This window comes from Acipenser ruthenus, chromosome 39 (assembly GCF_902713425.1).
Source record: "Acipenser ruthenus chromosome 39, fAciRut3.2 maternal haplotype, whole genome shotgun sequence".
NCBI classification, from domain to species: Eukaryota; Metazoa; Chordata; class Actinopteri; order Acipenseriformes; family Acipenseridae; genus Acipenser; species Acipenser ruthenus.
The window spans coordinates 3,258,338-3,280,426 of NC_081227.1; the positions used below are offsets into that span (position 1 = coordinate 3,258,338).

General features: G+C 38.9%; 1 protein-coding gene and 1 long non-coding RNA gene across 2 annotated transcripts in view; one reads left to right on the forward strand and one right to left on the reverse strand.

Moving 5' to 3' along the window:
• Nucleotides 1–2,826: 2,826 nt before the first annotated feature.
• On the reverse strand, nucleotides 2,827–11,534 carry LOC117966677 (fibrous sheath CABYR-binding protein-like). The gene is made up of 6 exons (XM_059009885.1): nucleotides 11,391–11,534; nucleotides 10,674–10,853; nucleotides 10,377–10,447; nucleotides 9,850–9,876; nucleotides 9,197–9,318; nucleotides 2,827–5,983 (listed from the first exon to the last, which is right to left on the reverse strand). Exons 2-6 carry the CDS (start codon nucleotides 10,825–10,827, stop codon nucleotides 4,531–4,533), a joined length of 1,827 nt encoding a protein of 608 aa, XP_058865868.1. The 5' UTR covers nucleotides 10,828–10,853; nucleotides 11,391–11,534; the 3' UTR covers nucleotides 2,827–4,530.
• LOC131707359 (uncharacterized) overlaps nucleotides 11,490–22,089 on the forward strand; it is a 28,322-nt gene continuing 17,722 nt past the window's right edge. Inside the window, exon 1 of the long non-coding RNA XR_009311151.1 lies at nucleotides 11,490–11,564. This is a non-coding gene — a long non-coding RNA (uncharacterized LOC131707359). The remainder of the gene's footprint in view (nucleotides 11,565–22,089) is intronic.

Below are 22,089 nucleotides of genomic sequence, written 5' to 3' on the forward strand. Positions count from 1 at the left end.
ATGATAAGATTGCCCTTTTTAAAAGCTATTTTTTGACAAGAACTACAAGTTTTAGTAGTTGTCCATAATAACATAAATATAGATATAGGAATATATATTTTTTTTGCAATACAGTATCTTCATATGTAAAACAACATTTCTATGCGGTACAACACAAGAATGATAGTTAAATATGCAGAACTACAAGACATGTGTCAAAGGTGTGGCATCCCCCTCTAGAATTAACTCATTGTGCTTCATAAAGTCGAATGAAACCTGCTGGATAATGTTATGTTAACATATTGAATTACATACCGCTTTGTATTTTTCTATATACTTAACTGTACTACTGTACTACTATTAAATACTGTACTACTATTATGGCTTCCGGTAGACTTTTGCAATATCATTTTTTAGTTTCTTTGACTACACAATATTAAATAATGTTAAATTATGTTCATATACATTTTTATTTTAATTATGTCTGAATCCTAAAATTCCAGGTGATGCAAAACTTGTGGCCATAGCTTATTATAACTGAACAGTAAGGATTATTATAACTTAGTTTCCTCCCCTCTACCTAACACCTCTCTTGTGCTCCAGAAAGCAGAGCAGGGATTCTATAAGGTTCTGTTGGTTTCTATGGCAATATCCTCCAGTGAATGTTCCTACCCCCCCCCCCCCCCCCCCCCAACCTCCTCTCCTCTTCCTGCAGGTGCCACAGGGACAGGAATGCATCCTCTTAATGGAGCTATTTCTGGATATCGTCAATCAGACTCCACCTGGGGTTGTGGGAGACTGGGAGAGTGATGCTGCCTAATTGGTTACCTGGCAATCGCGCCTGTCTGCATGAGAACCTAAGAAGGTTATACAGCACAGCACTTCCCCTAGGGACGGCTGAATTCTTCAAATTTGAGAATATGCAAAATACCTTACATAGACTATGCATATAAGAACATGAGAACATGAGAACATTTAGGAACAAGAGGAGGCCATTCAGCCCATCGAATCTCGTGCTGTTCCTAGTAGCTGAATGATCTTAGAGGATCCAAGTGTTTCTGCCTCAAAAACATGACAGGCAGCCCATTCCATACCCCCACCACTGTGAAGAAGTGCCTCCTTCCCTCTGTCTGAAATCTATCTGCACTTCATTTCCAACTGTGTCCTCTGGTCCTGGTATCTGTACTGAGCTTAAAGTAAGGGTTTGGGTTAACTATGTCAACACTTTTTAAGATTTTAAACACAAACATATCCCCCTCTGATCTGGGTTACAGTCCAAATATTCATTCCTTTCAGCCTTTCTTTGTAGCTCAGTCCTTTAAGCCCTGTGATTAGTCTGGTTGCTCTTCTCTGGACTCACTCCAGGGCCATAATGTCTCTTTAGTGTTGTGGTGACCAGATCTGGACAAAGTAAGGACACATATATTCTAAGATGCATTGGCTTGAAGGTGAGCGCCCAATTTTCAGAAAATGTCAAAGCTTTCTTTTGGAAGCCATTGACTTAACAAATAAATGCACAGAACCTACCTTGAACTTAATCCTGAGACAAAATCAGATGGACGTGTGAAGTGTCTACCAGATAAAAGGGACCTGTATCTGTTTAAGTAGTGACAGACAACTGATTCAGTAAAGAATGCATTCCAGAACATTGCATGTATCAGGCTGGGTAATAACAGTTGTTGTGCTTGTGTTCCTATGGCTTTAAGATGAAGTGTAGGAATCAGCTTTCCAATGTAAGGTCAGCACACACCAAGATCTAACCTACAGACAGACACAGCGAAGAGTGCATTCATCTGGTCCAGGTGAACGGAAATTAGCTTCACTTGAACAGCTGGATTTGTATGCCTCTTTGATATGAAAGGTTACAGCACCTTTTACGAAAATAGATTCCAGGCAAAAAATACCCAGGCTGCATCCCAAAGCATCCTGCTACAAGGTTACACTTGTCTTTTTTTTCACTTTTGTAACCCAGTTTTAAATCGGAACAGGAGGTGGCTTACATTGTTTTAATGTCAGTGGGCTAGCAGTTTGGAGCTTGCATTAAATAAGCTAAGAGGAGGCCCCTAATTGAGATATCTAAAGGTCATTTTTTTTTTTTTTTAGAGTAAGGAACACCTGATTTATTTACATTTTCATCGTGGGGACAAGTTACAGTGTCAGCTCACCTCGATCCACTCAGAGCTGAGGCTGTGAAGAATCAAGAGACGACAAAACTCATTTCATTAAAACCTGATTTTAAAATACCTTGAAATAAAAACAAACAATGCTTTTCTGTACACCATTTAACAAGGCTCTCTGTGCCTGGACGTCTTCAATTAAACCGCAATGCATGCTATTGATTAGCAAGAGGTAAACTTGGGTCTTACTCTTTATTTAGTGTAAGGGGGAGGGACTCATATAAACACGATAGAATTGATAGGAATGATAGTTATTATTGTTTCCTGTCTTTTGATATCCCAGCAGCTGCAGTGTTCTTGCCATAGGCAAACTCAATCAAAATGATCCCCTGTTCCATGACGCTATCAGCTTGCAGGCTTAACAAAAATACTGCATTCACTAACAACGGACTAGCAATCACATGCCTTTCAAGGAAACTGGCTTGAATATCGCCACAGAACAGGGAATTAAACAGATCACATAGCGTCTCTTTGTTATTAAGAACCACGTTTTGAAGCTCCACATCATGTCAGGATACAGTATTTTAACTGAGTGCATCTCTTTAAGCATATAAAGAACATATTGCCCCAAATTCTCTATTGAATTACATTCTTGTACTTGCATCCTAGCCATTAATTATACAATGTGTAGCACACCATGCAGACAGAAAGAAGAGACACAACAACACAATGTTTTCAATAGCTGTTCATTTATACCTCCACCAATTGTTCAAAGGTGATTAAAAAGAGTGAAGCCCAGTTATGCTGAATAAATCACATTATTTTACAAGAATTCAAGGCAGACACACTGGATCAAGCAATACAATAGGATATTGTAACAAGCACTGAAAAACCCATGGAAAAACCTGCACTGTATAGCCCACACTGCTGGTGTAAACCGACTGTTCCTCGCATGACTGGTTTATTTGTTCCCTGGCATTATTCTGCAATCTATAAAGCTGGATCTCTGTATTGAAAGTCATGATGTAATAACTGAGGAACCTAAAACACTTTGCAGACTGGTCGTCAGTGGCACATGGTGGCCCTACATTGTGTTTAGCAGGTTGTTCTATGTTTTGTCTAGCCCCTGTACAGTACATTACAAACTTTAAATTCAGTGATGGAAACACATGTTGCATAGCAGTTTGATCCATTCCTGGTTTTACTATGAGTTTAATAAGACACACGTGAGCTTGTTACCTATACACTGGGGCTGATAAAACCTGGAATGGGTGAAACTGCCATGCAATAGGAGTCTTATTTCTATTATTGAAATTCTAGAGCAGATTACCTTCAAAAGAAGATTCTTTCAGCTGTTACTATTTGCAAACCTGGCTGGAATTTAGTAGATTTAAAAAAAAAAAAAATCATGACCATTTTATGAAGATATAAAAAGTGTACATTTCTCACATAAATCAATTAAAACATTAGTTCTAGAAGATAAATGTAATAAATGCATAGATTTGTACTCAGTAATTATATTATATAGAAGTCATTATCATTTTACTTTGCTCTGTGATGTATCTTTAGTATGTTTTATTTCACATGATTTTTGTATAGCAAACAGCTTCACCCAGTGGTCAATTGTTGTAACTGTGGTGAATGTCAAATGGTAAATCAAATCTGCATTCACTGCATGAGCAATGCCAGTTCATCACAGATATGGTTACATCTCCAATATATCTTTATTTTCATATTAGATCAAGTTTATGCTAAAGAACCTGATTGTTGAATTTGTCTTCTGTATTATTCAGGCTGAAATCGACCTGTTTAATGAAGTATGAATCATCTGACTGTAATCAAACTCCAATTTACAATCAAACAATGACATGCAGTAATGATTCATTTAATTAAAGCTGCAGTGTTCCCTCTTTATAATCAGTTTTAATCCCAGCCCATGACTTTTGATTGATTTAGATGCAACCAATTGCACATGACATGATCAGCTAGTGATTTTATCCCACTTGGTAACCCATCTAAAGTGTACATTTTCATAGCAATGTTGCAGTTTTCCCAAGCTTTTCCAATAGTTACTATACATTTAACATAGTTTACCATGGCATGCAATGCTTTTAGACTTGCTTTACCATGCCTCTCTGGGCTATGCTATGCTTTTACTATGGGAAACATTTCAAAGGGATAGTACTGCTCCATACTTGACCTATTTGTACAGTACAAGCATTATTTGTTAAATATAAATGTCCACTGGGAATAGAACTTTGTCACCTAGGGACACTGCACCTTTAAATAAAGTGACAGGCATTTGTTCACACAATTACAAACAGAGCAAGGGAAGGAGATGGCTTCACTTCTGCACGCTGCAGTATTTAGATGACAGTTTTCATTTGATTCTCTCATGTTAAACAATCATGGCCAGGAATAGAAACTCAATAATTTACTCTACCGTATTGTCAATGTCAGCTTCAGTATTCTCCTTTGCTTCTGCCTCTTGTTCATGTCCTACTTCCTCAGCTTTGTCTACAGCTCCCTCATTCCCAGCCTTATCTTCAGACTGGGCTGCTTCTGTTTGCTCGGCTGGGCCCTCTGTTTCTTCCTCCTCTTCCTCATGTAGTTCTTTGCTGTCATTCTTGCTTTCGTCTGCTTCACCTTCCAACCTTTGTGCCTGAGCTTCTTCTATGGGTTCCTCAGCCGTATTTTCTGACCGGATTTCGGTCTCCTCAGCAGGGACCTCATTTCGTTCTACGGGTTCCTCAGCCTTATCTTCTGACTGGATTTTGGTTTCCTCAGCAGGGACCTCAGTTTGTTCTATGGGTTCCTCAGCCGTATCTTCTGACCAGATTTCGGTCTCCTTAGCAGGGACATTTCGTTCTACGGGTTCCTCAGCCTTATCTTCTGACTGGATTTTGGTCTCCTCAGCAGGGACCTCAGTTTGTTCTATGGGTTCCTCAGCCTTATCTTCTGACTGGATTTCGGTCTCCTCAGCAGGGACCTCATTTTGTTCTACGGGTTCCTCAGCCTTCTCTTCTGACTGGATTTTGGTCTCCTCAGCAGGGACCTCAGTTTGTTCTATGGGTTCCTCAGCCTTATCTTCTGACTGGATTTTGGTCTCTTCAACTGGGACCTCAGTTTGTTCCTGAAGGTCTTTTTCAATGTTCTCGCTTTCTGCACTTTCATTCTGAGCTTTAGCATCAACAGTGGCTTCTTCCTCTGTCTTGAATTGTGTCTCTGTTGTATCATTCTCACTAACCTCTACTTCACTGTGTTGCTCTGCCTGGTCTATTGGTTGAGTTTCATCTACAGGGGCTGCAGAACTTACTTCTTCCTGCAGGTCCTCCATCACTGGTCGAGCTTCTATCTCTGGTTCATCTTCCATGGCAGTTTCAGCTTGTTGCCCCTGGTCGTCTTCTGCCTTAGCTTCATTCACAGTAGCAGCAGGATCAGCTTCTGCTTGGACCATCGATTCTTCTGAAGGTTGGTCACCAGTTTGAACTTTCCTTGGGGTCTCGCGATCTTCAGTTGCATGGTCTCCTTCCTCAATCACACTTTCCCCTGCACCAGTTGCAGCCTCTTCTTTTGCCGCTGACTCCAAAGTTTCTTGAGCTGAACCTTCTGGTTCAGTAACTGGATGAGTTTGCAGTTCCTCACCACAAATGTCCTTGTCTGCGACGCCGACAGGTAAAAGTTCATGGGATGGCTCCTGTCCCAGTTCAGTTGCACAGACATCTCTGTTTGCTGGATCACCAGCTTCTCCAACTCCCATCAGATCGATATCCAGTTCATCAGCACAGATGTTGAGGTTTGCAGTGCTGGTTGTTGCTACACAAGCTGCTTCTATTAATTCAGTGCCACAGATGTCAACAGGCTCCTTATCTTTACTTGAAGTGTCTCTGAATAAAGATGAGAAGAAAAGTTAGATATGCCTATTGATTAAGAAGGATTCTTGGTGCATTTATTTTACTTTGCAGAGAAATACTAAATTCAAATTTAAATATTAAATTATAAGCAATACAAAGCTGAATTTTATCTTTAATTGATGCTTTATCCCAATCCCAATAATGAATGAATTGGCATGTAAACCAGTTTTATAACCAGTTGTATAACTGGCATGTTGTCCCTATTTGGGGAAAAAAGGCTTTGATTCTATGTTTTTTCAGAACCTCTGAAATATGAAACCCAAGTGAAAACCCTGCTGTTACGGTGACCTTATCTACAACCCCCCTGTGTATTCTGGGAGCTTCGTTGCATTCATTGTGTGATTATGACTAATATCCCAGCTCCCTGCTAAAGCAGGACACATAAATCCAAAATGCCCGTGCTTTAGCAGAAACAACTGCAAGTGAATTTTGGTGGCATAACAATCAACGGATTTGCTTGTGTTTGTTAGCGTTGTTGAATGCAAAGTGATCTGATTAGATAATGAGGTATAGTCTTGTTTGTCACAATGTTGGTTAAGCACAAATGCAACGGTACTCTCCATGTTAACTCAATATTACACCAGGGGTGTTCATTGTTTGAGTTTGCAGCGCCTGTCTATAACACATTTGCATATGTACTGTTATGTATCTTTCTAACAATAGTACTACTGTATAGAATTAAATGCAATTTTCCTCAACATAGCACACTGTCCTCCACTATACATACAGTATAAATCAATGTAATGATGAGAGCACTTGGGGTACAGTATTTGAGGAATCCCAATTTGCACAGTATTGTATCATACATCTATACTGGAATCCCCATTGCTAATACCCATTGCATTCTAAACGTTTTATTTAGTTTGTTTGTTTGTTTGTTTATTATGGCGTAATGTATTATGTTAAACGTTATTATTAATAACAACAAGGTACATACTTTCCTTGAGGGTTATACAGATATAACAAGCAATGGTGTTACTGCATTGTGAGGGTGTCACTTAATGTCACTCACAACAGCATGGAACAGTGACTATTGTTTTATATAGAGTGAATTGTGTTGCATCATAAGTTTTATCACAATTGGAATTAGATACATGCATACAGGTGCCTCAACTATATCCCTGTAGCTGGATACTGATATCTGTGCACTATCACATCATTTCCCTTAGTAAATGTGAACTGATTGTGTTTCGTTCAATGTATTTACACAGCAGCTACCAGAACAGCCTTGACAGCATTTTACTCTTGGGAACAATGGTGGTGTCTCATTAAAAAAGGTTTATCACTGTTATTAGTTAGTCGTTTCCAAAGAGGCATCCTAAATAATACAATGTCAAAGTTGGTTGTGTCACCAGACATACACAAACACACATGCTTTCAGGTCTGATTCAAATTTGTAATAAAAAATAGTTAAATTGTCACTGGTTCACAGCAGAACTGCATAATAGTTTCCCAGCTGAAAAGATTTTCATATGCTTTTATTTGCAAATTATTGTTCAAAGGTGCAGGTGTCGACTATACTGATCTAAACAACACAAACAAACAAACAAAAACTGTAACAATCGGCCTGACTTTCAAGGACCTGAACCAGGCTTACATTCTTAATTAAATAACTTAAGATCTCATGCTGAGAGTCTATGATTGCAGAGTTTGCCCCTCGTGGTTTTTAAATCTATTTCTGTAAATGCTTTAGCTGCAATGTCATTGACACAACTGTTCTAATCCTTTTGCATTTCAAAATGCAATTTATAACACATTTTTTTACTTTTAAAAACTCTATGATGATAAGAAAAAAACAAACAAAACAGATGCAACCTCCCTTAGTAACGGAGCCCTATTTGGAAGGACAGACTCCATTCATTTTAATAGCATATATCTAGACTAAAAAACAACACAGGGTATTTACTGAAGTGTTCTTTCCTGCTTCTTGACAGTTAATAAGTTTAAATTGTTTTACACATTTAAAATTGGTGTGAAGCATGAAAATGGTACTGAAACTAATGAAAGGTTTTTAAATGAATACACTTATATCTTAAGTCTGATGCTCAGGTGCATTCAAAACACACTATGCACTATGTAAGGATGATCTATTATTATTAAGCGAATGCAAGTCTGCATGCTACCATGTCCCTCCCCCACACGCATACACCCCCACACATCCACATACAAAATCATACACCAATTCCCTGTCTCCGGTATTAATTAAAAGAACTGAAGGCGCAGTCTTGAAGCAGCTACTGATGTTTGGAATTAGGGTAATATTTTTTTTATGTCCTCTTTCTGCTACTGAAGATGCAATTAATCATGCCTTATGCCACTGTGGTCTTGTGAGACTCAGAGAACTAAAGAATTGAAGGAGTCTTCATGGGCTTGCCTGTTAAATTCTGTGTTACTTATACATAAAACGTTTTATTATAGGGTAAGGGGTTTTTCTATGCTTAACACACACACACAAAAAAGTGCCACAGTACACAGCATCTCACTTTCCAATTGTGCTATACTGCTGCCCCAAGAGATGCCTCTGAATATGTCTACGCACTAAATCTGCACTGTTCTGACCTCAATTCATGAGCTACAGCATGCATGTACAGTGCACCAGTCCATCTAGTGCTCAAATGTTGTAACACTGAACTTTAACAGTCAGACACACCTTCATATAGATTTGTACATACATAAATCATTTTGCCCAAAAGCCTCGAACACAGGCTTACATTTGGGTTTTCAAATGAAAATGAATATACTGTACTTTGGAAATACATACTTTGTCTCCAGGTGGTCCTATAAAAAATGTAGCCACAAATACCATACATTGCTAATAACTTTAGAGATTTTAAAGTATTTCTGGTTTGATTTTGTGTTCAAAGTATTATGCTGAAAATAATTTGTCAATATATTTGTTGAATTTTATAACTACATTTTTCCTTGTCAAAAAGCTGCTCACACTAAGCAAATGCTTAGCATTCAACTAAAATAATATGTTTCACCTGACAAACTAATACAAGCATGTATATCATTATATATGATGTTTATTATAAATATTGCACGGACTTATTACAATACAAAAATGAGATCTGTGCGTGTCCCTGTCCTGCTGCTGCACTCAAATCCTTCCTACAATGGCAGTGGTGGTGATGGCTCTTTGGCTGTCTGCTCTTGTCTGGCTGACATGTAGAAAACGCAACTCACTCATTCTCAGCTTTTGCCGATTTCTTCAACTTTTGCCGGACTGCATAACCTCTATAGGAAGCCTGGATCTTTAAGATGGCTTCTTCTTTGTCAGGGCTGTCAAAATCCATTTGCTCCCCTGCCTTTGTGAAAAGAAAAATGGTTTGAAACAAAACCCGACTGGCCCAATTGTTTTTCTACGAATGGTAACTTAAATAGTAAAGTCAGAGAAAGAATTGACACAAAGTATTTGATGCCAGTCTTGTTGCAATTGAAAATGCTTTTGCATACGATAGCTAACGATCAAGCAGCAACTGGTAATCTCAAATAGAAACCCTTCCACGGCAGGTTTGAAGCACATCCCAAAAACTGGGCAAGATCAAACACATCCAGCTTTTAAATGCATCTAGGAATTACACTTCAGTTTCATTAAACATGTGGTTTTTTAGGACTTTAAATAACAAGATTTCAGCCACCGTAATAACACTTTGCAATACATGATTATTCTCTGCTCTGGTTGTGACAATACTACTCCACCTAGTGGTTTAAATCTTGAATAGTTATTTTGAAGTAAATTAACCACAAGGATTTCTATGGTCACCATACATAAGGTGATTTAGTAGTCCATGGCACGTATATGATGCTTCCTTAAAACTTGTGTGATTCTTACTTACCTCTCCACTTAGCAAATGTGAATCTGTCTTTAAAGGAAAACAAACATAATGCAACATTAATGGAATGAACATGATGTAGATAAAGTGGTGACTTACTGATCTTCAACATTAAAACCTAGTGACCTTAGCATAGCAACAATATATTATCCATACCCTTTGATTTTGTACCTAGGTTTTCTCTTAAGTAAATAAAGCTGAAATGGTTGACTCTTTAAATATATGTGACTTTTACTACCCTGTGTTCTGTATGCTTCCCATCTGCTTCCAATCGCCTGTCTAAGTCTCATAATATCAGCTCCTTCTCAAATATTTCTGTATCAGCAGAGGTAAGCTAGCTAATTATTACAATACAAATGCAATAACAACAATGGAGAGACAAACCAAACTCAGTTAACACACTTGTATTTTATATTATACCCAAGACAGATAGACAGCTATACAACAGAGATTGAAATAGATTATTTAGCTGGTAAATGGCGACCTGGTTTACTTTCAAATGCATAGGTCTGAATGATATTAACATTTACCTTAAATGCATGGTTATTGTAAAACCTGTCTTCAATTGCTGCACCCCATTCCACTGGATCTATGCCGCTTTCTAGAAAATAATAACTTTGATTTATTTTACCCCCCATAAACATGGCACTAAATATTAGCCACTGGGCCATATCAAATACATAAATCAATACAAACACACAAAGGAAATATGTGAGCATGTACAATAAAGACCCATAGCCACCAACTATTAAAATGTTTTGTAAATAATTGTAGTGTCAATAAACGAATAAATAAATAAATAGACGAATGAAGGAGTGCATGCTTACTCTCTCTCTCTCGGAGCAGTCTTTTGAAGTACTGAGCCGCGAATGCGGGAATGTTTTTGGGTTGCTCCCTCAAGACCTCCCTGGCAAGCCCCTGCAGGACGTTCCCAAACCCCCGGGGAACGCGTAGCGATGTGTTTGAGAAAGGCACCGACATCTTCACTGCTTACAGCTCACGGGTATCTAGTATGAAAAAGAAACGTTTTGTTTTGTTTTGTTTAGAGTTTATTGCAGCCTCCATATTCACATAATGATGACACCTGATCGGTTGAGACATCGATTGTCATCTCTTGTGAATTGTATGTGATGAAAACGCATGGTCTACATTTAGTGACCCACCTTCTACTAATTATTTACATCCTTAATACAGCGACATGCTGTTTGGAAGTGTAATATATTTGAACCTTTATGAACTGACTTGGTGGAGCTGTTAAAGATGCTAACTATTTATTTATTCAGTACTATTGTTATTATTATCATTAATGTTTATAATACATAAAATGTTACATCAGAATAGCACTACGCGATCATTACATTACTAACTTTATATTTCCAAGTGCTATGTCCAGCATGCAATCAGCTATGTCCTAAATTATCGTCTCTATACTTTATCAAAGCAAATATGCGTATTTTATAACTGCATTACATGCTTCTGTTTTTGAAAGTCCGTTCTGTGTCTCTATTATATTGATGTTTTTTTACAGTCGTAATGTTTCTTACCTTCTGTCTGGAAAGCAAGTTGCGGTTGCTGTTGGAGTCGTCTGCTGCTAGGCAACGAACTGACGGGCCTCCTTTCCACGGGCCCTAGTGAGGGACAAACTTCACGCAGCGAGCACCGTGTTGCTGTTCAGCTGGTACCCGTGTGTTCATCCGGTCTTTTCTCACGAGTCCAAGGTAAATGTTTTACAAACACAATGTTATGGTAATATTACGTAATTGTAAAATACATATAAATAACATTAAGAATTGTCTATTAAACTTCCAGCTTTCTCTAAAATAGCTGAGAAGGTTTCCTATCCTAAACTGCAAACGTTAATTTTGTAAATAAAATAATAATAATAATAATAATAATAATAATAATAATAATAATAAAATCCTTGCAAAATAAATGGCCATGGTTGTAAATAAAGCCCCCAAAACGGTTGGAGTTACCAATAAGTTAAGGTACACAGGTAGGCCTGTACTGTCTGGGTACATTTGGCAGGTAATAGTTTCTATACTTTAATACTGATATACTTACATGTAGAACCGGGACGCATATATTTAAAAACTACACTTTTGTATAATTGTATAAATACATAATTCCAGTTCCATGTAAAGCATACAGCAGCATGAAAAGAGCGCAGCAACACAAACAAAAAAGATCACAACCAATCCACCTGTGATCAGGCTCTGATTATAAAACAATGCCCGAGTTATCATTGGTGTTAATGCAATGCTTAAATAGATATGGTGTTAGTGTTGATCAGGGTTGGAATGTAAGCATGAAGCAGCAAAGCATCTCCATACAGGAGGTTGCTCTTGAGTATCTGCTAATACTGCAGCTCCCGCTGAAACCGATTCAAAGTTCCAAACAACCCTACTGTTGCCTGACTCAGTTTCACAGCGACTGTAATGTGTGCTGGGCTGTGCTGCACTGTAATGTGTGCTGGGCTGGGCTGTGCTGTACTGTAATGTGTGCTGGGCTGTGCTCCACTGTAATGTGTGCTGGGCTGTGCTGCACTGTAATGTGTGCTGGGCTGTGCTCCACTGTAATGTGTGCTGGGCTGTGCTCCACTGTAATGTGTGCTGGGCTGTGCTGCACTGTAATGTGTGCTGGGCTGGGCTGTGCTGTACTGTAATGTGTGCTGGGCTGTGCTCCACTGTAATGTGTGCTGGGCTGTGCTGCACTGTAATGTGTGCTGGGCTGGGCTGTGCTGCACTGTAATGTGTGCTGGGCTGTGCTGCACTGTAATGTGTGCTGGGCTGTGCTGCACTGTAATGTGTGCTGGGCTGTGCTGCACTGTAATGTGTGCTGGGCTGTGCTCCACTGTAATGTGTGCTGGGCTGTGCTCCACTGTAATGTGTGCTGGGCTGTGCTCCACTGTAATGTGTGCTGTGCTGGGCTGGGCTGTGCTGTACTGTACTGTAATGTGTGCTGGGCTGTGCTCCACTGTAATGTGTGCTGGGCTGTGCTCCACTGTAATGTGTGCTGGGCTGTGCTCCACTGTAATGTGTGCTGGGCTGTGCTCCACTGTAATGTGTGCTGGGCTGTGCTCCACTGTAATGCGTGCTGGGCTGTGCTCCACTGGCACTTTGCAAAGTCATATAGAAAGAGGAAGCACGCTTGTTTATAATTTGATCATGTTTAGAAAGTGGCTGGTGCTCATCACCCCCATCCTGACACATCCTCCTTACAGTTTCTATTCATGCAATCCTCTACCTGTAGTAATTGCTCAGAGGCGTGCTAAACAATGCAATCCCCTTTCTTAAGTCTTAGTAGTGTTATCAACATTATACAGCTTACTGATAATACGTTGGTTCTGTGCATCTGTATAGATATATTCTATATACCTCTCTGTCTATCAGAGGCTAGATTAGTGTGTATAAAAGTAAGAGTGACGTTTGTTTTACTTCCTCTTCTGTGCACTAGATGATGGTGTTAATGCGTACTAATATACAGTTGTAGTCAAAAGTCCACAAAAACAAAACTTATGCTACAAAAGATTTTTCCTATTGTTTGTCTTCAAGAAATTTCTAGAAATTATAAATTTCCATTGGGGTATGTAAACCTTTGACTACACTGTATACTTTGGCTTTGTAAACGTCTGGATGGTAAATATGTTTATCTAGGGTGTTCCCCTATGCGATAAGCTGTTTATCAAACAGCAACAATAACAGCAACTACAGTCAAATTCGATTGGAGAAATAGCAACAACAAGGGCAGAATGTATTTGAATCACATTTAATAAGAAGCCAGTTAAACACATCCACTATAGACCATATAGAGCATGCTTTACAATGAAGGATATACAGGGTCATAAATATAATGTATTGCAAATAGGGACCTATACAATTAAGGGGATTTATACAGGAAACTAGGGTAGAAGCAAGAATAAAACGGTTTCTACAGTGCAATTATAAGGAAGTTTGAAGCAGGTACAAAAATATATAAATAGTAAGAGTGAAAGTAGTTGCTGATTCTTTTTTTCATTATTACAGTCCTGTTTTGAGATCATTTTTCATTATGTATTTAAATTTTTTTAATACAATTAGACATCCATTTTCTGTTAACCTTAAAAAAACAAAAACATGGCTGTTTGGATAATTAAAAGAGGCCTCTGTGTAGCAAGCAACCCAAAAATCTAACTGTCCATAAGAGTCTCTTCTGTCTTGAAATATCCCTTATAAAAGTTTTGACGGTATTTTTCCACTTTTGTCATGCTTTTCCCATGGTTATACAATGCCTTTCCCATAGTTTACCCTGGTTTGCAATGTTTTTTTTAATATGCTTTACCACACCTCGCTGGTCTTTACAATGCTTACCAATGCCATACCATGCTTTCACTGTGCTTTGTTACACTTTGCTATGCTTTCCCTGTGGGTCCAGTTGTACATCCACTGCTGGACCTCCTGAACAAACCTAGCTGTTTCCTCTGACTCATAGTCGTATAATCTCCCATCTGACTTGACCTCATTGCAACAGTAAGTGCGTGGTTTGCAATAAGATGGACATTTTGATAGCAGAACAACATAAACCAAATGTTGCTTTTGCTCTGCCCTATTCTTGTAAATGAGAAACTAACTAAAAAAGAAATAGGGGAATTACAATTCCATGAGAAAAAGATGTTGACTCGATAATAAAACCCTGTGCTCTGGGTATTTCTAGAGATTTTAAATTTGACGTCTGCTGTTATCTCCAGAAGGTGGGTAGAGGCACAGTAGTCACATCTGTCTTGATGAATTAAACACTTGAGAAGACTAGAGATAGCATTTACCTAAATACACTAAATGGTCATATAAAGGGTATTTTCGGCTGTATTTAGCCTCCTGAGCACTGTATAAAACAGAGGCTTGCTGGAGTTTCTGTATGCGTGTTCATTTTGCTCCAAGGGCTTCTGATTGGATGGTGGTGCCCGGAGGGGGTATGGGTATGTAAATTGGACGCCCATTTTTCCTGGCTGGGTTCATGTTGGGGTCATATTGCATTGTTCAAGAGGCCTTCCCTTCACTGTATTTCCTGTACAGTAGTAAAGCTGACACAATAATCACAAACAGGGGGTATGTGACCATTCTGACCGGGAAGGAACCTAAAAAAGGAAAAAGATTATTCATACCAAAAAAAAAAAAATTCTAGAGGCTTTAACCTTGCTACATTTCCTGCACTGGTCGTTTTTGGTTTATTTCCACTTGCAGTCCGTTCTCAGTTCAAACTATCTCCACTGTCTCTCAGATCATTGCACTAAACCCATGGAATTCGACAGTTGATAGGAGATCCATTTTTCATCACTTACTTTCTGGGTTGACACGAACCTCCTGCTGCATGGTTCCATATGCATTGCTTGCTCGACACCAGTAAACCCCGCCATCGCTTGCCCGCCCTTTCATTGTTGCAGTGCTGTTTGTTCCATTCCCCAGTATTGCGTTGCTTGTGTTAAACCACACGACCTGGGAAGCTGGCTCACTCTCCACAACACACTGCAGTTCCAGGTACGACCCAGGAGGGCAGTAGAGGGAGCGTCCCACCAGAGGCTGGAACCCGTCACTGGGAGACAGCCGGTGATAAACCATCTGGTTTAGTGGGGGATCTACAATGACAGAAAATAATGAGGATAAAACAACTCCATTCTCCTCTCACCATCATCCTGAACCTAAATGGACTGTGAACCCAATTCATAAACTTTTAACACTGTTACAAAAAGCACAAGACTGCAATGAATTCATTGGCGCACTAATGATATTTAAACTGGGAACGCATGTTTCAAATGTAAGCGTGTCTTACTACGATAGCATGGAAAACCTTCAATATGGTGACAATTTCTGATGAAACTAGTTTGCGCCTGAATTATATTTGAATATATTAGCATTATCAAAACACCATGTAGTGCCATTATATTAGATGTCTATATGGCAAGGCCATAATTAGTATTTAATTTGGCCCTGGGTTATTAAGAGAATGATTACAAAAGCAGTCTTTTCATAGTAATTTGTGTTGCAGTGGTACTTACATTTTACACTCAAATGGACGTCTCTTGATATTTGCGTTTGGAGTGCTATGTGGGTCACGTTACAGGTGAATACCATCGCCTGGTCTTTGGCTTTGGGGAAAAGCCGAAGATACCTATAGGCAGAGAATGAGCCATCTTTGTGTTTCTCAAGGTGGTCAGGTTTGTCACCCGAGCTCACCAACGCCCCCTTGTGAAACCACTCGATGCCAACGCTCGCTGGGTAAAATCCACGAGCGACACATCTTAGAGTAAACTGTGCACCTGCTACCACTTCTGCATGTTGATCAATGCTTATGGAAGGACGCACTGTAGGGTGAGAAATGTGAGAATCAGTGAGGTTGTTCGTGCCTGTGACTGGCTGACAGAAGTTGTATGGCTTTGGGATTAATTGGTTAGTTTGCTACTATCACTACTGTACCCTCTTCACATAGAAAGTGTGATTGTGAAGGAAGTGCATGGCATGCAGTTGGTTGGATAGGTTACGAGTCTTTCTAAGCTTTCTGTTGTAGAACCAGGTGTAATAGTGTGGCTCAAATTACTTTCCCTTTTAATGATATTTGTTAGTTTTGATTAGAATGAGGGATTTACATTGCAAACATTATGATTAAGCCAATAGTTCAGTATTATCCCCTGGTTCTTGTAGGATCAATTTTATTTTATAGATTATACTGTGGCACAGTTCAATGCTGGTAGCCTTTTTTTTTGTTTCTTTTTTTATAAAGAAAAAAAAGTTGGATGTAAAAATGATTTTGTACTTTACCGTAAACCTCCAGTCTAGTGCCTTCTCCTTCACTGTCAATAGATTGTATTGAAGATGGAATCTTAACTTCACAGTTATACACTCCAGAATGGTTAAAACTGATATTGGGAATGTGTGTCGTCACAACGCATTCAGATACGTTATCCAGGAGAGCTGGATGAAGCAGCACACAGGCAGTGCTGCTTTTATCCAGGTAGTGTTTTTCTTCTTCTGGTTGTCTTTTGTACCATTTGCCATACACCCTGTCATCCCCGGTATAGTTGAAAGAACAGTTCATTGAGACAGAATCCCTTTGCAAAACTGTGAGATGTGAGGGCTGTGAAATCTGCAGTTCATTGGCAAGGAGACCTAGAAAAATAGTTTGGACATTTCAAGCCTTCTAATATTCATCAAAATACTGCTGCCCGCTTGATTGCAACAGTCTATCAAAAACACCCTTGAATTTATTTGTTTTTTTTTTCTGAGTTACAAAATGGCTTCGGTGGATGATTCATAACCTCCTAAACAGCTCACGGAGTGAGGCAAGCAGGTTGGAACACTAACGAGAGAAACATACACAGTGTGTCGATGCCATGATTTTCTTTCCAAACCTTTAACCTGTGAGCTGCCTGCCACACTTCAGCAGTTGCTTTGGCTTCACAGGTAATGATGTTTGTTAATTACTGTGTTGCCTGGCAGTGGATTGATAAAGGCCAAAGATAATCTACCATGTGTCATAAAACATCATTTAAAAAATGCAAACAGTGTTTTATTGACATTTAAAACATACAGAAAAAGAAGAGATCACATTTCATACTGTGATTAAAATGTATATTGGCACTGCTCTTGAGATTTTATATATATATATATATTATATAGTAAATCTTTCGTCACTTTACAGTAGTGTAGTTCCATATTCCCGCAAAGAAAACCATACAAATTTTAAAACACAAAATAATCCATCATTAAAATATATATAAATTAAAAGATAGTTGTGTGGAATGCAGTATTTAATTTTTATTTCATATTTTTTTTCCATAAGAAAATCACTTTCAATGTTGAATAATTTTTTTTACCTGTGACGCACAGTAGCCCCAAAACAGCAGTCCGCATCCTGAAAAGTGTAGGTCTTGACTGGATGTAAAATGAAGATGTTTAATGCCTTATTCACTAGCGCTACAGTATGCTTCTATATTGCTTTTACAAGGTGACCTTTTACTGAACAAAATCCGGCTCACCAGCCCGCTTTATGAGAAAGGAAGTTGTGGGTTTTCTTCTACAAGAACAGAGCTGACCAGCCTCTATTGGCCGCCTTCTTATTGCCACCTACTGATTAAGACTTTTTAATTATTATTTTTTTGTAGCCTGTTTATCAGTATGTGTGTGTGTGTGTGTGTAATTATATATAAGATAGATATATAATGTGGTATTATTTCTGGATGTATAGTAATTGTTTGGAATTCTTGTATTGTTGTATTGTTATTTTATTAAGTATGGGCTACTTAAGTCTCTCTTTGCTTGCACTGTTGAGATGTACCTATGTGGGCCCTGCGGGCACAAAGTGAATAAGCTAAACTAAACTAACACAGTCTGAGTTAAATCCTTGTTACAAGGATATACCACAGTCTTTAAACAAGTATGTGTATCCACAAATCACCCAGCTATGAGTACAACCTTTGAGATAGCAGTATCATGCAGAAGACAATCACTGTGGCCGACATTCACCATTCGTACATGTAAAAAGGTTCACATACAGATGGATGTACAGACAGACAGACAGACTCCTCCTACATCCTCAGAATCCGATATTTTTAACATGGACATTTTTTTTTTTTTAGAAATCATCTTTTTACTTTTTCTCCACTCAATAAATCACTTCATGTTGAAGTTGTGTGCATGCTGCACATCCCCAGGGTTTTCATGATGTCTTCTGCAAACTACCTCAAGGTTCTGTTACATTAAAATAATACTCGGTGTAGCTTCAAAATGAAATGTACAGGAAATATGACCCCAGATTGTCCATCCTGTTTGACTAGCCGGTGTTGTTTTTCGAATGAACAAGCCCATGTGTGTGTGATATATATATATAATATATATATATATATATATATATATACACACACACACCACATTCAAATAAAAGATTGCTTTAAGTACAAACCCTTTATTTGTACTTTAGTATTAAATTTAATACAGGCAGTATTAAATCAGTTTTCTCTATCAATCAATCTATTTTATATAGCGCCTTTCATAGTGGCCCACCACCACAAAGCGCTTTACAAGATGTAGTAACAAGAAAATCCATAATACTTTAAATACAGAGAAATGCATAATACGTGATATGCACTAAAAAACAATGCATATTACATTAAATACAGTAGAAAGTGCATAATACATGAAATAGTAGCTGCAACAAAGCAGCTAACAGCAGATATCAGGCTTAAAGAGCATGGAAAGCAAGAGAGAGAACAGGTGGGTCTTGAGAGTTGATTTAAAGCGAGTGACGGTGGGAGCATCACACACCAAAGCCGGGAGAGAGTTCCAAAGAGTCAGAGCCATGAAGCTAAACAAGCGTTCTCCGAGTGTGGTGCATTTTTGCTTGGGGATAACAAGCAGGCCAGAGTCGGAGGACCTCAGCTTGCGAGCAGGGACATAGCGGGTCAGCAGGTTGAGGAGGTACTGGGGACCTGTGTGATGAAGGGCATTGTAGGTGAACAGGAGAGTTTTCAAAATAATCCTGAACTTTACAGGTAGCCAGTGCAGCTGGGCAAGATGGGGTGATGTGATCACGTTTTTTTACATCTGGTAAGCATCCAGCAGTCAATTTATGGTGCGTGCCGGGAGACCACCATAGAGAGAATTGCAGTAGTCGAGTTGAGAGGAGAAAAATGCATGACAAAGCATCTCCACATCCAGGAGGGAAAGGTAGGGACCTCTAATAAAGAATACAATAACACTACAGAGCAGATACTTCAGTCTTGCAGAAAAACAAGTTCTCTGAGTTGAATTCACAGTTCTAATAGCAAAATATGTAGAAGGATTCCCAATAGGACACCTGTGAAGACAATAACAAGAGGTATTAACTTGACTGCCGTTGTTTCTCAGTACCATAACCCATTAACTTGCTGTGCAACCAGCAATCGACAGACCAGTAATAATCAATGCATTGGAATTCAAGAAGCAAAAAGCCTTCAAATACAACTTTATGTGCAGATTACTATATAGTTAAATATATAATACATGCATTGGAAAACTTTATTATTACACATATATTGACAAAGCCTAAGGAATAAATGTCACTTGGAAAACAAACAAAAGAAAAAAAAAAATCATTCTGTCCTCCTTCACAGTCTAGTGCTGTACATATGATTATAATAAGTCTTACCAGCCAGAGAATACTTGAGGATGACGGCAGCATCTGAAAATAAGACCCACAATAAAAGATACAGTGAATAGTTATTTGTAACAGAGCAGAACTGGGTAGTAATTGAGCTGCATAAGTGGGGGGTCTAGGGGTTGCCTGGTCAATCAAGTGGACATCACTTTTAAAACTCTTTCCTTTGTGGTACTGACCATGCCGCTGTTCCACTGCTGGCTGGGATTTTTAATAGGATATTCAAACTTGAAAAAGCCATTCTGGTCCCAGTAAAACGTCTGCTAGCTGTCTCTTACTTGTACCAGCCAGAGCAGAGGCTCCTTGAATAAACAGCTTCTTTAGTGACCGGGTAATTCAAGTCTGACTCGTTCAGCTGGCATGATATGACTTCTTTGCATAACTCTTGTCGAGTTACGGTTGCTGGATTATTAATTTAAAAAAATGACAGAAACACAACAAAGCCCGGAACATCATGTGAAATACATTGCTGCAGTTCTGTGCTCTGTAATCGGAGTAGGTTACTAAAGCTTACCTTTAACTGAGAGTTCAACAGAGACCGTTTTGAAGTCCTCCTTATCAAACACTTCACAAATGTAAGTCCCGGCATCTTGCTTCAGCACCTTCTTGATAACGAGGTAGACCTTGCCCGGGTCGAAAGCTAAGTCATATCGAGAGACTGCAGTCCTACTTTTCCGGTCTTTATAGAAAATCTGTGTGCCGTTTACTTTCCACGTCACAATGAGAGAAGCGTCATTTTTGTAAGGGTTTTCACATTCGAGCCTGGCATCCTCTCCAACAGTTGCTTCCCAAGTTCTGTCAGCTGTAGTAGTTAGTTATGAAGACAAATAAGAAATGATGCCTTGATTTAACCTTCCAGTAACTTTAGCAGAAAAGAGATGTGTGCATTAAGCAGGCTGCAGTAGTAAAGGGAGTGATTCCATCCATGAGTGCACACTAGCCAACAGCGACGTAGAAGACATCACATAAACCAATACGCTATTTTGGGATTTTATGTCTTAAACGACAGAATCGGCTAATGTGCAATTAGCTTAAGACTATTAGTTGCATGCTTTATTCATTGTTCATATGCCACTCAATGTTTTGCTAAGTCACAGTTCTAGTGAAACATTTAGCAATGATTGGTTTAATTCATTCCCAAGCGCTAGTACATGCAGTTAGGAAGCTAACTAAACATGCTGCACTAGCACAGAGCATTCAGCTACACCTTGATACTTGATGTGCATGGGATGTGTCTTTTACACAACGTTTTGTTTCCGTTTTCAGCACTACAGAATGAATAACTTATTTTGGAATCCATCCTGCCTTCAGTCCAGTGACAGAATGATTGGAGGTGTTGTGCTCTTCCAAATTGCACAGCGTTGCTGTACAGATGTAAAGAATGAATTAAATTCAGCTGCTTAATTTAGGTGTTTTTTTAAAGGTTTCCACACATTGCACTGGCTACATAACCAGAATACTATTCCAACAAGGGCTTGTGAGTTATTCACCCATCTTCATTCGTGGAATAACCTCAGTACCCCATGACTTCATGCAGTATATATTTAACTGAGTTAATAGATATGTGTTCAGCAATAAGCTGAAATGGACACGCAAAATATTAGTGAAGCATGGCTCATCCATTGCATTAACATGAAATTCCACTTACCTGCAGTGCTTCCTTCAAAGACAGTTAATAGTAATAGGGCAATAACAGTTCTGTACTGGGGTGCTGTCTTCATCTTGGTGTACATCTAAAGATTTGGAGGAAAACGTTTCATTACAATTTCCCTTTTTAGAGTCAGATATTTTTTTTTATTGCCTACAAACTCTCAATCATTTTACGGATGGAGATGAGACCTGCTGCACAGCAATGTGATCCATTCTGGTGTTTCTACAGTAGGAGTTTAATAAGACACACCTCAGCTTATTACCTATATACTGTGGCTAATCACAGTATTCTGGTCAAAGCATGTGGCTCTTATTGGTACTTGTACACAGCGCTCCAGATAAGGTTCATTCAATGCAATTTAACCCCTGAAATACCCCAGTTACTGTATGGGAATGAGAGGCTGGACTTTGCTATCTGTGCCATGTTTT

What these genes read in the sequence shown, in the direction of transcription:
- LOC117966677 (XM_059009885.1), bottom strand. Translation starts at nt 10,827, where the DNA reads ATGTCGGTGCCTTTCTCAAACACATCGCTACGCGTTCCCCGGGGGTTT. An exon ending in CACATTTGCTAAGTGGAGAG is followed by an intron (nt 9,319 to 9,849) that starts GTAAGTAAGAAT and finishes CTTTTCACAAAG; the next exon opens with GCAGGGGAGCAAATGGATTT. An exon ending in TCGGCAAAAGCTGAGAATGA is followed by an intron (nt 5,984 to 9,196) that starts GTGAGTTGCGTT and finishes ATCTTTATTCAG; the next exon opens with AGACACTTCAAGTAAAGATA.